Here is a 23111-nt window from a genome sequence, read left to right on the forward strand (position 1 = left end):
CCTCTCTCGCTCCTGCCCGGCCACCAATCACTCCATGCTGCACTAAGGCCACAGATGGAGGACGGGGCCAGCCAGACCACAACACGGAGTCCCTCTCCTCCCTGAATCCCTTACCTTAAATTTCGAGGAGAGGGACATCTGAAACCGCTGCTAGTGAGGACCGGGGGGTCATGCATGGGGGGGGACAATGATGTGTGGTTCAGGGGGGGAATAATGTGAGATGCAGGGGGGAAGAGACAGATGTGGGGTGCAGGGGGGTGGCAAGTGATGTGGGGTGCAGGGGGGTGGTGAGTGATGTGGGGTACAGGGGGTGGCGAGTGATGTGGGGTGCAGGGGGCGGCGAGTGATGTGGGGTGCAGGAGGTGGACAGTGGTGTGGGGTGTAGGGGGGTGGCGAGTGATGTGGGGTGCAGGGGGTGGACAGTCATGTGGGGTGCAGCGGGTGGACAGTGATGTGGGGTGAACAGTGATGTGGGTTGCAGGGGGTGGACAGTGATGTGGGGTGCAGGGAGGTAGAGAGTGATGTGGGGTGCAGGGGGTGGAGAGTGATGTGGGGTGCAGGGGGGTGGAGAGTGATGTGGGGTGCAGGGGGGTGGAGAGTGATGTGGGGTGCAGGGGGGTGGAGAGTGATGTGGGGTGCAGGGGGGTGGAGAGTGATGTGGGGTGCAGGGGGGTGGAGAGTGATGAGGGGTGCAGGGGGGTGGAGAGTGATGTGGGGTGCAGGGGTGGATAGTGATGTGGGGTGCAGGGGGGAGAGTGATGTTGGGTGCAGGGGGGAGAGTAATGTGGGGTGCAGGGGGTGGACAGTCATGTGGGTGCAGGGAGGGGAGACCGCAGCTGTGAAGGAGGGGGGGGACCCACCTGTGAAGGAGGGTAAATCCTGGGCAACGCCTGGTATATCATTGTTGTGGGATATCACTGTTCATATATATTGTTGTGGGATATCACTGTTCACAATATGGTTTAATTGTTACTGAATATTTCCTTCACATATTTTCACTGGTTTATATTGGGAGCGCCAACCTAGACACGTTGTTTGATTAAACCTCCATTGAACAAAATAAAAAATGGTTGGATACAGGATGATCGATGTTTCTATTTCTTATAAGGCTCATATGTTCAAATATACAAGTTTTTAAAGTTCTACTATTCAGACCTGTAACTTGTAACAGCCTCACTGCATATGTATATATATATATAAATATTATATATAATATATAATATATTTATATATATATATATATATATATATATATATATATATATATATATATATATAAAATCCGAATCACAATTTATAAATGATTTAATTTGATATGTTTTACATTGATCATCTGTGAAAAAGTTATTTTCAAAGAAAATGAGCAATCCTTGCATTTCCCAAATGCATAGAAGCCTTGTTGTTTTGGTTTCTGTTTGTATTCAAAGGAAAAAAGAATTGGAAACAGCTGGTTACCCAGAGTGGAGCTCTTTTAAACACACATTTAGGGACAAGTGCCAGGGTTTCTTTAAAGACCAACAATAATACATTGAAATGTCTCTTTCTAATCAATACTATTTGTTGACTTTGTCTACTATCGCCAGTAATACACAAAGGAACAGATAGTGTAACTGTATGCCTAGTTCAAACTAACAGTGTATGCTAGGAATAACTATTGTCAATCAGGATATCCCACTGCTATATAATTATACTAACAGTGGTACAGTAGTTATACCAATACAGTTCTATGTAGTTTGAGGACTACACCTAAATTAGAGAATGGAGAGTATAGCTTAATATAGTGTGTGCGCTCAAAATAATTGTGGTGTATTTAATTGAGCCAGCTAGATGCTAGATGAAGCCACAACGGTGAAACATATGTTGGGCAGGCTAAGCGTCACCACCTAGTGCGCTGGCTATATCGGAGAGGTCTGTTGCCTTTTCTCAGTTAGAGTGTTTCGGAGCCTTCTAAAGGAAGCACAACACTCTGACTACTCTCCTATTGTTATGGTTCCGAGTACAAGACACATACTTTGTGATCTTGAGATAGCTGTCTTGCTTATCATGACAGACCTATAGGTTCATTAACCTTTGAACCTGTTGGTCTGGTATAAATGTGTGTGTATCTTATACTATATTAGTGAAAGCACTGTATGTTTGCCTGCCTGCCTGCATGCATGCATGCCTGCCTGCTGGATGTCCGGTGTCCCTAGCGGCAATCTCATTGGTCCCTTGGCCCGCCCGCCCCCGCACACCTCTCATTGGCCTCACACACTCACACCACCCCCTTGGCCCGCCCCCCACACCTCTCATTGGCCTGAGGCGGAGTGACGGGCCAAAGGTCCAAAAAAATAAATAACACACACACACACACACACACACACACACACACACACACACACACACACACACACACACACACACACACACACACACACACACACACACACACACACACACCTACCTCTCTCCCCTCTCCAAATCACCTTTTCCCCCTCCCCAGCGGCATCACCTCTTCCCCCTCCCCAGCGGCATCACCTCTTCCCCCTCACCAGCGGCATCACCTCTTCCCCCTCACCAGCGGCATCACCTCTTCCCCCTCCCCAGCGGCATCACCTCTTCCCCCTCCCCAGCGGCATCACCTCTTCCCCCTCCCCAGCGGCATCACCTCTTCCCCCTCCCCAGCGGCATCACCTCTTCCCCCTCCCCAGCGGCATCACCTCTTCCCCCTCCCCAGCGGCATCACCTCTTCCCCCTCCCCAGCGGCATCACCTCTTCCCCCTCCCCAGCGGCATCACCTCTTCCCCCTCCCCAGCGGCATCACCTCTCCCCGCTCCAAATCACCTCTCCCCGCTCCAAATCACCTCTCCCCCCTCCCCGCTCCAAATCACCTCGCTTCCCGCAGCTGCCACGCGGCGTGTAAGATGGCGGACCCCCTTCCTCCCTCGCGGCGCCGAGTCAGACGGTGGCGGCGCCCGGAAGTACAGGTAGGTGTCGCTCCCCACCTCCGGCGCCAAACGGAACTAAAGAAAGGGCGCATCAACTGAGGTGTGTGTGTGTGTGTGTGTGTGTGTGTGTGTGTGTGTGTGTGTGTGTGTGTGTGTGTGTGTGTGTGTGTGTGTGTGTGTGTGTCACTGTCCACTGCCCCCCCCTCCTATCCACTGCCCCCCCCCTCCTGTCCACTGCCCCCCCCTCCTGTCCACTGCCCCCCCCTCCTGTCCACTGCGTCCCCCCTCCTGTCCACTGCGTCCCCCCTCCTGTCCCCCCTCCTGTCCACTGCCCCCCCCTCCTGTCCACTGCCCCCCCCCCTCCTGTCCACTGCCCCCCCTCCTGTCCACTTCCCCCCCTCCTGTCCACTGCCCCCCCCTCCTGTCCACTGCCCCCCCCTCCTGTCCACTGCCCCCCCCCTCCTGTCCACTGCCCCCCCTCCTGTCCACTGCCCCCCCCCTCCTGTCCACTGCATCCCCCCTCCTGTCCACTGCGTCCCCCCTCCTGTCCCCCCTCCTGTCCACTGCCCCCCCCTCCTGTCCACTGCCCCCCCCTCCTGTCCACTGCCCCCTCCCTCCTGTCCACTGCCCCCCCCCTCCTGTCCACTGCCCCCCCCCTCCTGTCCACTGCCCCCCCCTCCTGTCCACTGCCCCCCCCTCCTGTCCACTGCCCCCCCCCTCCTGTCCACTGCCCCCCCCTCCTGTCCACTGCCCCCCCCCTCCTGTCCACTGCCCCCCCCCTCCTGTCCACTGCCCCCCCCCTCCTGTCCACTGCCCCCCCCTCCTGTCCACTGCCCCCCCTCCTGTCCACTGCCCCCCCCTCCTGTCCACTGCCCCCCCCCTCCTGTCCACTGCCCCCCCCCTCCTGTCCACTGCCCCCCCCTCCTGTCCACTGCCCCCCCCTCCTGTCCACTGCCCCCCCCTCCTGTCCACTGCCCCCTCCCTCCTGTCCACTGCCCCCCCCTCCTGTCCACTGCCCCCCCCTCCTGTCCACTGCCCCCCCCCTCCTGTCCACTGCCCCCCCCCCTCCTGTCCACTGCCCCCCCCCTCCTGTCCACTGCAGGAAATGCAGGGGGAGGAATCCATGCCTTTGAGGCGCCCCCCCCCCTCCCTTTGACGCCCCCCCCCTCCCTTTGAGGCCCCCCCTCCCTTTGACGCCCCCCCCTCCCTTTGACGCCCCCCCCCCTCCCTTTGACGCCCCCCCCCTCCCTTTGACGCCCCCCCCTCTCCCTTTGACGCCCCCCCCCCTCTCCCTTTGACGCCCCCCCCTCCCTTTGACGCCCCCCCCCCTCCCTTTGACGCCCCCCCCTCCCTTTGACGCCCCCCCCCTCCCTTTGACGCCCCCCCCTCCCTTTGACGCCCCCCCCTCCCTTTGACGCCTCCCTTTGACGCCCCCCCTCCCTTTGACGCCCCCCCTCCCTTTGACGCCCCCCCCTCCCTTTGACGCCCCCCCCCTCCCTTTGACGCCCCCCCCCTCCCTTTGACGCCCCCCCCCTCCCTTTGACGCCCCCCCCCCTCCCTTTGACGCCCCCCCCCCTCCCTTTGACGCCCCCCCCTGCCTTTGACGCCCCGCGCGCACACACTGACTGACTGCCGCACGCACGCACACACTGACTGACGCGCACACAAAGCCTGACTGACGCACGCACACACTGACTGAGGCACACACTGACTGTGTGTGCGTCAGTCAGTCTGTGTGTGTTTGTGTTTCTGCCTCAGACTCACTGACGCGCGAGCAAACACACAGTGACTGACGCACACACGCTACATGAAGCTGTAAAGGAGGGAGGGAGGGGGGGGACTGGATTGATGTGAATGGGGGACAAACAGAGAGAGGGGGGAGGAGAGAGAGGAACGGGAACATTACATCCCGGGCAACGCCGGGTCTCTCAGCTAGTATACTATATTAGTGAAAGCACTGTATGTTTGCCTGCCTGCATGCATGCCTGCCTGCCTGCTGGATGTCCGGTGTCCCTAGCGGCAATCTCATTGGTCCCTTGGCCCGCCCGCCCCCGCACACCTCTCATTGGCCCCCCACACTCACACCACCCCCTTGGCCCGCCCCCCACACCTCTCATTGGCCTGAGGCGGAGTGACGGGCCAAAGGTCCAAAAAAATAAATAAAACACACACACACACACACACACACACACACACACACACACACACACACACACACACACACACACACACACCTCTCTCTCCTCTCCAAATCACCTTTTCCCCCTCCCCAGCGGCATCACCTCTTCCCCCTCCCCAGCGGCATCACCTCTTCCCCCTCCCCAGCGGCATCACCTCTTCCCCCTCCCCAGCGGCATCACCTCTTCCCCCTCCCCAGCGGCATCACCTCTCCCCGCTCCAAATCACCTCTCCCCGCTCCAAATCACCTCTCCCCACTCCAAATCACCTCTCCCCGCTCCAAATCACCTCTCCCCCCTCCCCGCTCCAAATCACCTCGCTTCCCGCAGCTGCCACGCGGCGCGTAAGATGGCGGACCCCCTTCCTCCCTCGCGGCGCCGAGTCAGACGGTGGCGGCGCCCGGAAGTACAGGTAGGTGTCGCTCCCCACCTCCGGCGCCAAACGGAACTGAGAAAGGGCGCATCAACTGAGGTGTGTGTGTGTGTGTGTGTGTGTGTGTGTGTGTGTGTGTGTGTGTGTGTCACTGTCCACTGCCCCCCCTCCTGTCCACTGCCCCCCCCTCCTGTCCACTGCCCCCCCCCCTCCTGTCCACTGCCCCCCCCCCTCCTGTCCACTGCCCCCCCCCTCCTGTCCACTGCCCCCCCCCCTCCTGTCCACTGCCCCCCCCCCTCCTGTCCACTGCAGGAAATGCAGGGGGAGGAATCCATGCCTTTGAGGCGCCCCCCCCCCTCCCTTTGACGCCCCCCCCCCTCCCTTTGACGCCCCCCCCCCTCCCTTTGACGCCCCCCCCCCTCCCTTTGACGCCCCCCCCCCTCCCTTTGACGCCCCCCCCCCTCCCTTTGACGCCCCCCCCCCCTCCCTTTGACGCCCCCCCCCCTCCCTTTGACGCCCCCCCCTCCCTTTGACGCCCCCCCCCTCCCTTTGACGCCCCCCCCCTCCCTTTGACGCCCCCCCCTGCCTTTGACGCCCCCCCTGCCTTTGACGCCCCGCGCGCACACACTGACTGACTGCCGCACGCACGCACACACTGACTGACGCGCACACAAAGCCTGACTGACGCACGCACACACTGACTGAGGCACACACTGACTGTGTGTGCGTCAGTCAGTCTGTGTGTGTTTGTGTTTCTGCCTCAGACTCACTGACGCGCGAGCAAACACACAGTGACTGACGCACACACGCTACATGAAGCTGTAAAGGAGGGAGGGAGGGGGGGGACTGGATTGATGTGAATGGGGGACAAACAGAGAGAGGGGGGAGGAGAGAGAGGAACGGGAACATTACATCCCGGGCAACGCCGGGTCTCTCAGCTAGTATATTCATATATATTAGCATCTAGCTGGCTCAATTAAATACACCACAATTATTTTGAGCGCACACACTATATTAAGCTATACTCTCCATTATCTAATTTAGGTGTAGTCCTCAAACTACATAGAACTGTATTGGTATAACTACCACTGTTAGTATAATTATATAGCAGTGGGATATCCTGATTGACAATAGTTATTCCTAGCATACACTGTTAGTTTGAACTAGGCATACAGTTACCTCCTCCGTTTTTAATTTATTTTAATCACTTTGGTTCATGTTAGTTTTTGCTGCAATAAACATATTTTAATCATTTATTAATAAATAGTAATTTTTAATATAGGCATAGGTGTTCCTTTGTGCGGCTAATAGGGAGCTTTCTTTCTTTTCTTTGTTCATCATTAACCCCATCCCTGCCAGCACCACCTCCGCACCCTATATTGCAGTTTTTGTTCCGTCATCACACATTCACAATTTATTGGTTCCCCACTTCTTCATTGGTGTAGTGCAAGGTGCACAACTTGACCTTTTTAGGCCATTCTACCTTCCTTTGTGAACTATTGAATCAGTAAAGATGATAGTAATTATGGGATATGTGTGTACTTACATGTGTGTAGAGCAGACTATTGAGTTTCACATCGTATGTGTGAACTACAATAACTCACCATATGTATTTATATTGCATTTTTGTACAATATACATTTTTATATAATATACTTATAAGAAAAGTGTTTAAAGCCATAATTTAAACAGCTTATTTTCATTTATATTTATATTTTAATCTTTCTTGAAACACAAATCCCTATACCCTGTTGGGTTAGGACATAATAACAATCATCTGTTCCTTAGCAGGTCTAATAATTAGGTAAATACAACCTCAGATGAACAACAACACATGACACATTATACCGTGTCATGATTTATTTAACAAAAATAAAGCCAAAATGGAGAAGCTATGTGTGAAAAACTAAGTACACCCTTACTGCTCCCATAGGAATTAAGATGCTAAGTAGCAGACAAGTGCTGCTAATCAAATGCCCTTGATTAATTGATCATCAGCAAGTGTGACCACCTCTATAAAAGCCGAAGTTTTACAAGTTTGCTGGTCTGGAGCATTCAGGTGTGTGTTAACACAATGCCAAGGAGGAAAGACATCAGCAATGATCTTAGAGATGCAATTGTTGCTGCCCATCAATCTGGGAAGGGTTATAAGGCCATTTCCAAACAATTTAAAGTCCATCATTCTACAGTGAGAAAGATTATTCAAAAGTGGAAAACATTCAAGACAGTTGCCAATCTTCCCAGGAGTTGACATCCCAGCAAATTCAAACCAAGTTCAGACCGTGCAATGCTCAGAGAAATTGCAAAATACCCAAGAGTTACATCTCAGACTCTACAGGCCTCAGTTAGCATGTTAAATGTTAAAATTCCTGACGGTACAATTAGAAAAAGACTGAATAAGTATGGTTTGTTTTAAGGGTTGCCAGGAGAAAGCCTCTTCTTTCTAAAAAGAACATGGCAGCACGGCTTAGGTTTGCAAAGTTGCATCTGAACAAACCACAAGACTTCTGGAACAATGTCCTTTGGACAGACGAGACCAAAGTGGAGATGTTTGGCCATAATGCACAGCGCCACGTTTGGCGAAAATCAAACACAGTATATCAGCTCAAACACCTCATACCAACTGTCAATCACGGTGGTGGACGGGTGATAATTTGGGCTTGTTTTTGCAGCCACAGGACCTGGGAACCTTGCAGTCATTGAGTCAACAATGAACTCCTCCAAAGTATTCTAGAGTCAAATGTGAGGCCATCTGTCCAACAGCTAAAGCTTGGCCGAAATTGGGTCATGCAACAAGACAATGATCCCCAGCACACCAGCAAATCTACAACAGAATGGGTGAAAAAGAAAAGAAACAAGGTGTTGCAATGGCCCAGTCAAAGTCCAGACCTCAACCCGATTGAAAGGCTGTGGCTGGACCTTAAGAGAGCTGTGCATATACAAATGCCCACAAACCTCAATGAACTGAAGCAACGTTGTAAAGAAGAGTGGGCCAAAATTCCTCCACAACAATGTGAGAGACTGATAAAGTCATACAGAACGTGATTACTTCAAGTTATTGCTGCTAAAAGTGGTTCTACGGAGCACTACATCCAGTGCTGGTAAGCCAAAAAAGTCCCGAAAGTGCGTTCCCACAGTAAAAAATAAAGAAGTTTAATGGATCGTGGTTACAAACAGCACACCAACGCGTTTCGGACTTTACAGTTGATAAAGGACTGTATAGTCCGAAACGCGTTGGTGTGCTGTTTGTAACCATGATCCATTAAACTTCTTTATTTTTTACTGTGGGAATGCACTTTTGTGACTTTTTTGGCTTACCAGCACTGGATGTAGTACTCCGTTTTTCTCTCTCTTTTCCTTGCTTGTTGATCATCACAGACGGAGGCACACAATTACCCCTGGACCTTTGGATACAGTGGACTCACTACAATTGAGGACACACGGCTCATGTGAGTTCATTCCTTTTGTTCTATACCTTGTGACTGGGAATCTGGACATTTATTGCATACCTTCCCCTATATTCTGATGTTACACTAGTACTGGACACCGGCAGGTGATTTATACATTATCCTTACTACATTGCTTGTGGGATATTTATATGCCAGTTATACATCGATTGGGGATTACCAGTTTCCAGCATTTACAGTGTTTATTGGAGGGGTACTCCTTGTAAGACTTTGCCATTATAGAGTACTTTGCATACTGCTGCTTTGTGTTTTGGAGCACCATACAGCATTTGTTCTATAAAGGTGGTTCTACAAGCAGTTGAATAATAAGGTGTACTTAGTTTTTTACACATGGCTTGTCCATTTTGGCTTTATTTTTGTTAAATAAATCATGACACGGTGTAATATGTCATGTGAGGTTGTATTTACCTAATTTTAAGACCTTCTATGGAACAGATGATTGTTATTATGTCCTGATATGTAAAACCATGGAATTCAAAGAGGGTGTACTTTCTTTATCACATGACTGTATATATGTGTGTATGTGTGTGTGTGTGTGTGTAAACATAAATAATAAAAAAAATCAAATTCAAATAGTGCAAGTGCTACTAGTATTGAAGACTGAATAAATAAATATTTGGAAAATATATTCTGTCCCTGTCTGGTGCTGCTTGCAGCTTGAGGACCCCACACTAGATCACCAAAGTGAAGGAAAATGTTTGAACTTTGAGCTAAGTGCACCGGATGGGGAAAAAGAGAAGAACCAATAAGTTGTAGTAGGTCTCAAATTTTAAATTGGGACTAATATCATATGAATTGGGTACTCCACTTGAGTTTTATGGAATACGAGCCATAAATGCCTGGGATGCAGGAAAATGCTGATGAATCAAAATAAGTGTTTCACTGATCCTTCTTATAGATGTACCTCTGATAGATGTACCCCTAGATTAAGGAGCGGGACATAGTGTAATATTGGTGTAACAATTTATGCACTGTGAAAGAGAATCACTTACAATGCTGTAGTTAGAAACAGGCATTTACTACAAACTGTCCAATATGATCTTGACTGTACACATGGACAGTAGGAGTTGTTTCCATGCTGTTGACTTGGGACTAGCATCTCTCATCTCTGTCTGATGATATAAGCAATATTTGTCAGAAAAAAGGTGTCACATGTCTTTCTTTAAAAGCTCATCAACTTCTTGTTGATGAGATTTCGAAAGAAAGACATGTGCTGCCTTTTCCATATTTTTTCAGCATGTGCTTGCAAAGCCAGTGTCCTCTCCTTCTCCCTTTATCTTTATTAAGTCTCTGTTAAGGACAGTGTGGTATGTGAATAAGTAAAACACTTGATTGACAAACATGCAGAGGCCTTAAAGAAATTCAATGTGTAACTCGTTTCCCAAAGAAATTAAAGCAGCTACATCTTTGCTATTAATAGTGTAACATTTATTTAGGGAAGTCAATTACAGTAGACTGTTATATTCTGTAAAAAGTATGTTTCTTGGATGGCTACATGTGATTTCATCTTTAAAACAAGAATTTCTACTCTCATTGATTAAGCCATTTTTGCCGTACCGAAGGAACAGGAACATCTATGAACATTTTTTTCCACTTCCAAAAGCTACAGGAAGATTCAGTAATGTACAGTACTAGACCTAAAGCCTTTAACTAAATGGTTGAAGATTCAACACATCAAGATAGAATCCTTTAGATAAATAATAGTAACAATCGAAGCAGGAGACTTTATGGCATACTGTATATAGATCTGCATGTGGCCATATTAATATCTTGCTAGAAATATCTGGAGGTTTACAGTCAGATTAAATAATTTCCAGTTTGCAGAACTATGTTTTGGCATGGCCATGGCTTCCAGTACATTCACAAAGATTATGGCAGCTCATATAGCTCATCATCTGTGAGTTTTTATTATTGTATTCCTATATGACAGACTCATGTGCAACTTCTTTAGAGGGGAAAATTGAGAAAATATGACACACCATGCAGGTTCTGGAATATTTGGGATGGAAGATACATCTACTCCAAATCACTCTGATTCCTTCCAGAAAATTACAAGACCCAAGATGGCCTGGAGAGGGGCAGAAGATTATCACAATGATCTACCTATTCATATTAAAACTTTATCCTTTCTGTATTGAAATTCATGCTACTGTTAGGTACAGTACACTCAATGCAGCATCAGCGGAAAAGTTCTGAGACTTTGAGACAAAATAGCCTGGAGCAAAACTAAAAGGATAATTTCAGAAAGTTATACATCAGCTTGTCTTGTTGGGCACATATCAGGAAGTTACAGTATACAAGGGAAGGCCACTGAACATTCCTGGCTTTAAGATGCTCACAACTGATGTCAGTCTTCAAGGATTGAGCAAACATTGCCAATGCAGCTTAGCAAAAGGGAAATGACCAGGTGGACAGTCATCAATCAATACGAACATTAATAAAAATCAAACTAAAAGCAATTTACAAAGATCACATAGCATTCAAGACAGTTTTAAAAGCAGTAAGCATACATCTAATCAATGGTACAACAGTTTCCTATCTAAACCGGCAAGAGTAAAGTGTTTAATCAGTGAAGGAAGAATCCAACATATTCATATTATTGGAACAATTAATTATGCCACCCACAAAGCAGGAAAACTAACTCTGGAATCAAGCTTTCTTAATAGGTGATAGGTACGTCCATGAGAATGGTCTCTTGCTCATCAAGTTTCCCAGACTTAACAGACCTTTTGGAGATACCACACATTACCTAATGGCAGTAAATTGCAAGGTTCTTGTTTTTTGTGAAGATGGAAAGATGCTCAAGCACCACATATACTGTAGACATTCTCAATAACATGGACCTTTCATCTAACATATGTCTTGCCACTGATCCCCCTAATTCAAATAATTTTGAGAAAATAAAAAGGGAAACATTAGAATGGATGGCACTTTTATGGCCCAGAAAGCATTGGTTTACACACCTAATGTTGCTTTATTCTCACAAACCAAAGAAGCTATCGGTGTTTCCCCAACTTTTACATATGGGCCCAATACTGCCTCTGAACCCAGAAATGTTCTTTGGTTGCATGAATGTGAGTATCCGTTGTTGCTCAATATATGCATTTGAGAGAGTTATTAATATTTCCCTCTGGTCAAGAAAGCGTGTTACATCCAAAATATACATATCATGTCTAGAAAATCTTTTTCTACAGGAGCTTCTCTCTAATGAAGGATTTTCAAATGTCTTGAATTGTGGGCTTTACAATATGTAGTAGGGCCAACAAAGGCCTTAGATCAGCATCTTTAAAAATAAAAGTATCAGGTCTATGAGCATAACTAATAGTAGCAGCAGCAGCAGCAGCAGCAGCAGCAGCAGCAGCAGCAGCAGCAGCAGCAGCAGCAGCAGCAGCAGCAGCAGCAGCAGCAGTACCAGTAATCTGGTGTAATACTCCTTTAAAGCTATTTCTAGAATCTGACAAACTCTTACATCTCCATTATAGTACCTCCTTGGGACCTAACTGTGGTGTTATAGGCTTTAACATCTCATCCTTTTCAACCTCTGGAAGACTTCTCTCTTATGTACCTGACATAAAAAGTGATGTTCTTAACAGCCATTCACAACAGCATTCTAGTAGAGCAATGGCAACTGCTCAAGGCTCATTTTACTAGAGTATTGAATTTATTTGTGGGAAGAAAATGTAGATGTCATACCAGAAGAAATATGTTCACGCTACTGCAGAAACCAAATTTGGCAGAGTACCCCAAGCTATCACTCAAAGAGTATACATGAGAGTTCCAATTTCTTTGGTGCATTTTCAAATTTTACTGCTACTTTGAAGAATATTGAAGAAAAATAGAATGTATCTACACAATTTCCCTTCAAGTCCCTCCATAGCAGCATACAGTATATCTCCTACCCTGTGTTTTTGATTTGTGTGCTTTGTATTCTCTATTTACTTTATTAGTCAAAATAAGTAACTCTTTATTGCTAAATACACCATGAATGACATTGGAAATGTTATTTAGTCTTCTTTCACAAGAAGCAATATCATTGGTTTGTTTGCACAACACTATTAAAAAGTGAAGACGTGTTTTTCTATACAGCTTGTGCTCGCAGTAAAAAGGTTAATGCATTTTCAGTCCCTATAGTAATAAAAATGTTAATTAGAATACTTCTGTCATTAGTATTGATAAGATCAATTAGGACTCATATTGGTGGCAATCATGGGTTATGCCTATAACAACCATTGGCAGGGAATGAACCGTTTACCCTGCCCTCCTACCAGAAGTGAAACAGATAATTAGCTCACTATAGCAAGGAGAAGCCAAATGATAATTCAATTGCTACTACAGTACAAGTACTTTGTAATTTTTACAATAAAGATTCCACCTGTGTAGTTTGTAAAAAGGAGAACAGCCTTCACATCTACTAAACATTTATAAATGTAACAAATTGTCATAAATGCTAGAAATTACACAACATGCTTACAATTTAGCTGACACTTGTCCAACATGACTTGCTAAATGCTCTTTTATCTACCTCATTGCAACAATAAAGACAGATATAAAATGGAATCAAGATATTTTGCTTTGTAAGATAGAAACTGATCTAAAAAGCAGAATGTCAAAGCATGTCTTCATAGCATTTGGATATTTGAGATCATTGTGAAAATACTTGCTAAGGGCACTACAGGTTGTAACAAAGGTAACATGAGATACTGTAGGTCTTAACCCCAAGTTAGAATACTTGCTGAAATAATGCCTTCATGTTTACAAATGTTATGCAGTGTTCAGGATTATTGTAACAGTTTATGTGCAGAGTGCAGACATAAGTAGAAGTGGTGACATCCATACTGGATCTGTATCTGCTGCTGTCAAAAATATGTGTAAACACAAACCTGTATACCTTTTAAACTACATGTTATTACTTCAAATTAATTTACTTTGAGGGTGAGAATGCAAGTAGAATATATTTTTTATTTGTTATATAATTTTTAAGCATTTTACAATACTGCAACACCAAGTTAAATCTGCGTACAGATTCCGGTTACAGATTGTGTTTAAACATAAAATAATTTAAGATACAGTGTAAGACAAAGTATAAACTTTGGCAATAAAAATGCAAGTCAACACAGTGCACAGCTATTTAGTAAAAATAGAAATTGCCAAAAGTATCTGCATATATATTTTGCTCATTTCACTACAGGACACAGCAGTTCAACTTGTTTTATGCCATAACATTGTGAAAATGAAGGCAAGTTGCGAAACAGACACAATGAGGACATGCTGGGGGAAAGAGTGAAAACCCCTCCATTGGAAAAGACACAATCACTCTTAGTGTTTACTCGTATGTCAAAGCTAATCTCGTCTATGCTTCCGTTTGTTTTCTGTAACATCTGTAGTGTTAGATAAAGTTTGAATTATCTTTTGTGGAAGTATAGGAATTTATTTTTCTGACAAATTTATTTACATATTAGTGTGACTTCCTTTAAGCCAGGGAAGCTTTTTACCTCTCTAGTTAAATACTATTTGTAACCTACCTCTACTCATCCCCCTTCTGCCTTTCTCTCTCACTTTGAATCCTGGCTCTCTTTCTTTCTCTCCTCAGACTCCCCTGTTCTTCTCCTTGTGGACTTCAATTGCCACATTGATGATCCCTCTCTCCCTTGGGCTTCCCGCTTTCTCTCTCTAACCTCTTCTTTTGGCCATCAACAGTGGACTGCAGCCAGCACCCACAAAGATGGCAACTACCTAGACCTGGTTTTCACTAAAAACTTTTCTCTCTCTGATTTCTCCATTTCCCCCTTTCCTCTCTTTGACCATCACCTCATCTCATTTTCTCTCTCTTGCTTCTCCCCTGCTCCACCTCCATCTACCTCTCAGTTCTGCAGAAACCTGCACTCTATTAACCTACCAGCCGTTGAGTCCACTTAATGCTCCTCCCTCTTCTATCTCCATTCTGCTACAGAACCTGACAACCTGGTCAGGAACTACATCTGTGCCATATACTGCTCTCTTGATCTCTTCTAACTCCAGACCATGACTAAATTCCCACATGTGCTTGCTCATTCCTCTGAATGCCTCTGGAGGAAATCTCACACTCTCACAGAGTTCCTTCACTACAAATTTATGCTATCCTGTTTCAACTCTGCCCTCTCTCAAGCTAAACAAACCTACTTTTCTTCACTAATCAACACGCACAAGTCTAACCCATGCCCACGCATCTCTGTCTTTGACTCTCTACTGAAACACCCTTAGCTGCCTCTTCTTCCTCCATCTCACCTCAGGACTTTGCTGACTATTTTAAGGAAAAAGGTGCAATCCATACGTCAGAACATCCCCTCTGTTTCCTACTCCCATCCTACACCACTTCCTAACTCTCCTCCCGCCTTCCTTGACTCTTTTTCCACTGTCTCAGAGGAGGATGTGACACTGTTGATCTCCTCTTCTCCCTCTACCACTTTCCCTCTTGACCCATACCCTTCCATCTCCTAAAACCTCTTGGTCCTATTATAATCCCTACTCTTCCCTCTACTCTGGTACCTTTCCATCCTCCATCAAGCAACAGTTATACCATTACTCAAAAGCAGCTTGACTCTACCTGTCTTTCTAACTATCGACCTGTCTCCCTCCTGCCTTTTGCCTCTAAACTCCTTGAACATCTTCTATTCTCTCACTTGCTCCATTTTCTCAACACCTATTCTCTCCTAGACCCTCTACAATCTGGCTTCCACACTGCTCACTCCACTGAAACAGCCCTCACAAAAATTACTGATGACCTCCATGCTGCCGAAGACAGAGGTCATTACACTCAGCTCATATTACTCGACCTCTCTGCAGCATTTGACACCATGGACCACCCTCTTCTCCTTCACATTTTCCATACTCTTGGTATTTGTAACAAAGCTCTATCCTGGATCTCCTCTTACCTCACCCATCATACTTTCAGTTTCTCTACTGCTAGCACGCCTCCTCCTGTATCGATCTCTCTGTGGGGGTACCCCAGGGACCTCTTCTCTTTTCTCTGTACACCATCTCTCTAGGTGACATAATAACATCTCTTGAGTTTAAATATCCCCTCTTTGCTGACGACACACAAATTTACTTTTCAACCCCTGACCTTACACCTGCTGTACAAACCAAAGTTTTTGAATGACTCTCTGCGATATCATCCTGGATGGCCCAACGCCGCCTTAAGCTTAACATGGCAAAAACAGAGCTCCTCATACTTCCTCCCAAACCTGGCCCTACTACCTGCTTCCACATTACTGTTGGAACTATGATCATTCATCCAGTAGCCCAAGCACGCTGCTTAGGGGTCACACTCGACTCCTCTCTCACATTCTCCTCTCGCATTCAAAACGTTTCTAAAACCTGTCACTTTTTCCTCCGCAATATCACAAAGATTCGCCCTTTCCTCTGTTGCTCGACTGCTAAAACTCTGACTCAGGCCCTCATTCTATCCCGTCTTGATTACTGTAACCTCCTGCTGTCCGGCCTTCCTGCCTCTCACCTGTCAACCCTACAATCTATCCTAAACGCTGCTTCCAGAATCGCTCTACTCTTTCCTAAATCTGTCTATGCGTCTCCCCTCCTGAAATCCCTCTCCTGGCTTCGGATCAAATCCCGCATCTCGCACTCAAGTCTCCTCCTCACTTTGAAAGCTTTACACTCTTCTGCCCCTCCTTACATCTCAGCCCTAATTTCTCACTGTGCACCATCCCGACTCTTGCGTTCTTCTCAAGGATGTCTTCTTTATATTCCCTTGGTATCTAAAGCCCTCTTCCGCCTTCAATTTTTCTCACTGACTGCCCCGCACCTCTGGAATGCCCTTCCCCTTAATATCCATCTAGCACCCTCTCTATCCACCTTTAAGACCCACCTTAAGACACACTTGCTTAAAGAAGCATATGAATAGCACTGTGGATAATACTGGACACATGATACATAAAGCTTGGCCCCCTGCAGGCGCACTTACCAGAATTCCCTCCCACTGTCTCTGTACGTTCTCCCTACCTTCCAATTAGATTGTAAGCTCCTCGGAGCAGGGACTCCTCTTCCTTAATGTTTCTTCTGTGTCTGAAGCACTTATTCCCATGACCTGTTATTTATATTATTTGTTATTTCAATGATTACCACATGTATTACTACTGTGAAGCGCTATGTACATTAATGGCACTATATAAATAAAGATACATAGATACATACAACAGATGTTTCTGTTAACGTCAATACAGTATATCAATATTAAATATTCAATATTAATTATACATTTAAACCTCCAGTCTCCATAGTTTGCATTCAAGCTCCACTTGTTTGTCTCCCTGTGATTTTGTTACCTAAATGTAATTGTAAGCTTCAGTATTGGAGAAAATATCCTTTTATATCAGAAAACTCCCATGTACTGTACATTATTAATTATAATAATAACAATACTTTTATTATTTTCATTGTTAACTTTATTTGTGCTGTGAGTTAGCAAAAAAAGATTAAGCTATCAACTAAAGGATTGTTATATCCCTAACTGTTGGTTTCTTTTCTTCTTTTTTCATTTTGGTGCTTTCCACAGAAATTGTGAAGTTTCAGGATTCTGAAGGGAAGAAAGAAGACGAGGAAAAGAAGTACTTGGATATAATCAGCAACAAAAACATAAAACTTTCAGAGAGGGTATTGATACCCGTTAAACAGTATCCAAAGGTAATTAACGTTTATGTTACCTTATGAAACAAGAAAAAGTGTTATAGTATGTGTGTAAGGACATTTTTAGCTTGCTAATAGATCTACAGATTTAGCAGACGTTATTGCACCCATTAACACAATGTGTTGCATTAACGCTGGTGTGTTATTTAATTGTAGTGCTATTGAAAACAATGGTTGAGATAACAAACATGTTATTTAACGCTTTATTTGTGTGCTAATTTGCATGAATGGCGGTAATAACATCTGCTACTTCTACACTGATACATTTAACCACAGAGATGTTGGTGAGAGTTCTACAGTACCTGAAACATACTGCAGGTGTTTCATTAGGTGTAGGACAATGTTAGAAGGTTTGACATTTTCAGTTGTAGGCCACTGTGTTAAAGACTGTTTTTTTTTAAATATACTGAAGCTGTGGAAACAAATAGAAAATACTTTAGAGAAATGGGTGTGAACAGATAGGAGGCTGTGGGTGTAATCCAGTTTGAATTTATATATGAGAGGTAAAGAGAGAATATTGTAATGGTTTTAAGAAATAAGACCCTTGTAGGCTTGCCGCATGATACGGAGACCCAGCAGAAATTTGTAAGGGAAGACAAGTCTATTATATCTGGCATACCGAGAAATAATTCCAATTTCAATTTAAAGACTATTTATCCGCTGTTATAGAGGAGGATGTGTTGTTACTGATCTCCACTTCTCCCTCTACCACCTGCCCTCTTGACCCCATTCCCTCCCATCTCTTAAAACCTCTTGCTCCTACTATAATCCCTACGCTCACACACATTTTGAACTCTTCCCTCTACTCTGGTACCTTTCTCTCTTCCTTCAAACATGCAACAGTTATACCATTACTCAAAAACAGCAAGATTTACCCTACCTGTCTTTCTTTCTATCCACCTGTCTCCCTCCTGCCTTTTGCCTCTAAACTCCTTGAACATCTTGTATTCTCTCTTTTGCTCCATTTTTTCAACACCTATTCTCTCCTAGACCCTCTACAATCTTGCTTCCACACTGCTCACTCAACTGAAACAGCCCTCACTAAAATAATTAATGACCTCCATGCTGCCAAAGACAGAGGTAATTGCACTCTGCTCATATTACTCAAACTCTCTGCAGCATTTGATACTGTGGACCACCCTCTTCTCCTTCACATTCTCCATACTCTTGGTATTCGTAACAAAGCTCTATCCTGGATCTCCTCTTACCTCTACCACCGTACTTTTAATGTCTCTTTTGTTAACACCTCCTTCTCTATCGATCTCTCTTTGTGGGTACCTAATTGCTCTTTCCTGGGACCTCTTCTCTTTCCTCTTTAAACACTCTCCCTAGGTGACCTAATCATATCTCTTGGGTTCAAATATCACCTCTATGCTGATGACACACAAATGTACTTTTCAACCCCTGACCTTACACCTGCTGTACAGACTAACTAACCTTTGTTATAAACCTGTGTGCTTTTTCATAAACATATAAGGTATGCTGTTTATTCAAGCTTTTTGAATCCCTTTTCCTCCAGCTGAGTAATCCAAGACCATGATAAAAATGATTCAAATGCTTTGGTCAAGATCCCTTTTGAGAGGTTATCTTAACCACTTCAGCTTCTTGCTTTTAACGGAGCACAGTCTGCTAGCTTCTATGGTGCAGAAATCAAACATCATTCATTTTTAAAAACACATGAACAATGAGTGCACTGAATGACTGTGAAACTGTTAAATAGAGATGGGCAAATCGGGACAAATCCGATGGGCAGAATTTCCGCAGATTTTTGTGCACAATCTGATGTGCGCACGGAAATCTGCAGGTGGATTGGGTGCTCGTAAATCTGAGTAGATTCTTTGGAATTCAACACCAGATTCCATTTTTAGGGATATAATAATAATAATCTGTTCCACGGGTTTGAAAAATGTTGAATCCACTCACATCTCTTTTGCCACTCCTTCAACCTGCCTATTGTTTTCCTCACACGTGATTGTGAGAGAAGGGAGAGGGAGTGTGGGACTGGGCTAGTGAGTTGCTGTTTGTGTAGGTAGCAGGCCGGGCTAGCAGCTGAAGAGAAAGAGGGAGACATAGCGAGACAGAGTTGTTTTTTTATATAACCCACAGCCAAACCCTGCTTACAACACAATGGTATACTCAACCTCCCATAATGAATCAGTTTGCAAATTCGATTTTTAAAAATCCAAATCCATTTGCCTTTTTGAGACTCATCAATGGAAATTCGAGAATGGAAGGATCTTGCAAATGATCTGCAAATTCAAATTTCTGCAAAAATTTGGCCCATGTCTATTGTTAAGGAAAATTGTACATTCACTGATTACTCTCCAGCACACCTTCTCAAATCTCAAACCTACGTAATTTCCTTTCTGCAATACCAGACTCCCCCACATACATTTAAAGATTCCCTAAAAACACACTATTTGCAAGGAAGTAACTATCCTTACAACCTTCTCTGGTCCACGCAACGCAAGCAGAGAAGAGCATGTCAGCCAATAGGTACAGTATTCAGATAAACCTCTTTCCTTCAACACAGTATGTTCTGATAATTTTTTCTTAATTTTAGATTGCATGCACTTTGGTGCATGAGCTTCTATACAACTGTTTAATGTCAAATGCCACAGTTATTTTATTCTTATTATTTATTTTAATCCTCTTAGGAAAATGTTAGTGCAATAAATAATAACATTAATGAATTGTGGTAAGTGGTTACAATTAACCTTTGCTATCAACATCATTCACAAAAGGAATACCATGTATTGTGCAGTCAGGACTAAACTACTATAAATGTTCCATTTTCAAAATCTCCAGCTCTGTAACCAACATTACATGCACATTTACCAAAGGTTATTTGAGTCATCTTATTTCCTGTATAATAACCCATTCCCTGAAATTAGTTTTTGAAAGGTTTTAGGTGTACTGTAAGCTGGTGGTGTTAATTATTTTCTCATGATCTGCTGTTATGTCAGTCATATATTTACCACTTTTATTTGCCAGTAAGACATGAAGAAGGTTCAAGAAAATTAGGCTAAATCTTACAGAAATTGTTGAATTAATAATACAGTATTTGGGCATGTGAGAAATTGACTTTGTTACATTGCATTAGATATCAAAAACACACTGTTTGTATAATTAACTTTTAACATTTTTAATCTATATATTTTTTATTAATTATCACATATATTTTTAAGTTGTATTTTTAATTTTTTCAAAATTGATTAAGTATTGTTTACTCAAAGTTATGTTGAAAAGGGTCACACGATATTCCATAATGGGTTCTCTGCTGATGTTTTTACCCAGATAAAAGTGTGTATTGGTGTACATTTCATTGATATCCATGGCATTGAGAATCCCAAATCCGTAATAGAACTCAAGTTATTTAATTTGAGAAGTCAGTTGTGTCTTTGCAAATATGACAAAAAGTAACAAAATTATTTCTGCATATGTAAATCCAGATATAGATCGAAAGGTTGACAGAGAGACCCGGTAGATAATTGATCTTCTTAGAGTTGGTTTAAAGTTTGATATAGTTTGGGTAATGTATGCATAATAGTGAGGTGTTTGAGTTCACACATTCTGTGGTTGAGGGATTGGCCAAGTATTACCATACCAAAAAAATGTATAATTTATATTTATTAATTAATCTGTTTAAAAATTTGTCCATTTTTGAGAAAATGTGCTTCATTTATTCTAGAGATGCAGTGTTCAGTTATGCCTTAATAAAGCAACTTTTACAAGACTTATATTGTTAGCCATTTTCAATTACTACTGTATTATTTTAGAAGAATGTTTCTCCAATATCAACAACTACAGATGTAGCCAGAATAACTGTTCCCACATATACCTCAAAACACAGAGGCAAGTCTGAAGAGTTTCCATAGAATTCAATTGTAATGTTGTAGCATAATGCCTGGGCATGCCTCATAAAAAAAAGAAAGTTAGTCTGGCTACATTGGTGCACGATACAGCAAGTTTACAAAGAAGCATTTGATAGCAAAAGAGTAGAGATAAAAAACACCACCATATATTTTGAATTTGTAACTAGGACTGTGCACTTCAAAATGTATTTGCTGTATGTTTTATTAAATATATTATTAGGAAGCATTGTGTGAAATGTATTGAGTTTATGGAAAATTAAGGAAAACATGTAAGTAAAATGAATGACTTGTGAGTATCTGAATATAGTATCTTTAATGGTGAGTGATCCCTGTTATATTTTTGTGTGTTGCAGTCATGGCCTACTGTATAACTCTTCTCCCAGGTGGCAAAGTGCAACTTACATTCCGAATACAGAATAAATACACCAGTGTTCTTTCAAATTCATACATACTGTTTGCATTGTTCATATTTTACTGAAAAAATGAAAGAAAGTTTGTGTAAATCAGCACTTAAAGTGATTTACTAAAATTCATTTAGTAGTATTTGAGGTTATCTAATGCAGGGGATTGCAAACTTTTTGTGCTGCACCCCGCTGTTTTCCCTGCTGCGTCGCTGCACCCCTCCCTACCTTAGATCTTCGTCAAATGATGCTGCAGGGTTATGTGACATCACGACACATGACCCGGGGAGTCATTTGACACATGTGACGTCATTTCACAGGACCCCGTGGCATCATTTGACGCCGCGTTGCCATGGCGACGCATCACTGAGTGGCTAAATCTGGGTAAGTAAAGTGTTGCAGAGGCCTCACGCGATCCCCCGGTATTTCATTTAAATGCCGTGGGGAAGAGCGTGAGGCCTCTGCAACAGCCTGCGCCCCTTCTGCAAAATTTCCCACCCCCCCAGTTTGTGCACCCTGGTCAAATGGCTTCCTGGTGTCCACATCAGTGCTAGAGTCATAAAAAAATAGTGCAGGAACTCTTGTTTTCCTACAACGCTATCTTAAACACAACCATTTTAGAAACAAAATTAATTGTTTTTATTTTCATAGTACAATAAAGTAAACACGGTACAATGAACAGAATATTTCAAGATTCCACATGCTTTTCTCCTCACCTGCTTCTCCTCCACATACTTCCCCCCTCTTAGGTTCCCTCCTGCATGCTCCCCTCCTCACCAGCTTCTCCCCCACAAACTCTACTCTCCTCCAACTTCTTATCCGACCGTGATAAAGCGCTCATCGCAAAAATGTAGGTAATTTTTTACCTCTGCATTGCATTTTCCAATAAACCTTGCATTTTGTTAAATATGAAAATGAAAATGTATGCACACAGTGACCAGGGATTAGCAATGTAAAAATGTAATAAGATCTCAATGGATCTAAAAGGTAAAATACCAGCTAAAATACCAATTGCAAAATAAACAATAGGTATGACAAAAAATCAAACACAAATGAATTCATCCAATGTGAAATAAATGAATCATATGTGCAAACCAATACAAATGAGTGAAATGACTGGAGTTAAGACAAAAGCAGTATTCCTCTAAACATTGCAGTCAAATAGTGAAAACAGTGAAGTGAATACAAGTACAATTTAAGATAAAAATC

The 23111-nt window shown here is 44.0% G+C and overlaps 1 protein-coding gene across 8 annotated transcripts in view; it reads left to right on the forward strand.

Annotated features, from left to right (window-relative positions):
* The window catches only part of KHDRBS2 (KH RNA binding domain containing, signal transduction associated 2), a 753630-nt gene that overhangs the window by 109861 nt on the left and 620658 nt on the right, over positions 1-23111 (forward strand). For all 8 annotated transcript variants that reach the window (XR_012801185.1, XR_012801184.1, XR_012801181.1 and 5 more), the window contains one exon: positions 17496-17623. Coding sequence is in view for 1 of the 8 variants with exons in the window: in XM_075598111.1 (XP_075454226.1) it covers positions 17496-17623 (128 nt within the window). In the remaining 7 variants the exon portion in view is untranslated. The remainder of the gene's footprint in view (positions 1-17495; positions 17624-23111) is intronic.

This window comes from Ascaphus truei, chromosome 4, assembly GCF_040206685.1.
Source record: "Ascaphus truei isolate aAscTru1 chromosome 4, aAscTru1.hap1, whole genome shotgun sequence".
NCBI classification, from domain to species: Eukaryota; Metazoa; Chordata; class Amphibia; order Anura; family Ascaphidae; genus Ascaphus; species Ascaphus truei.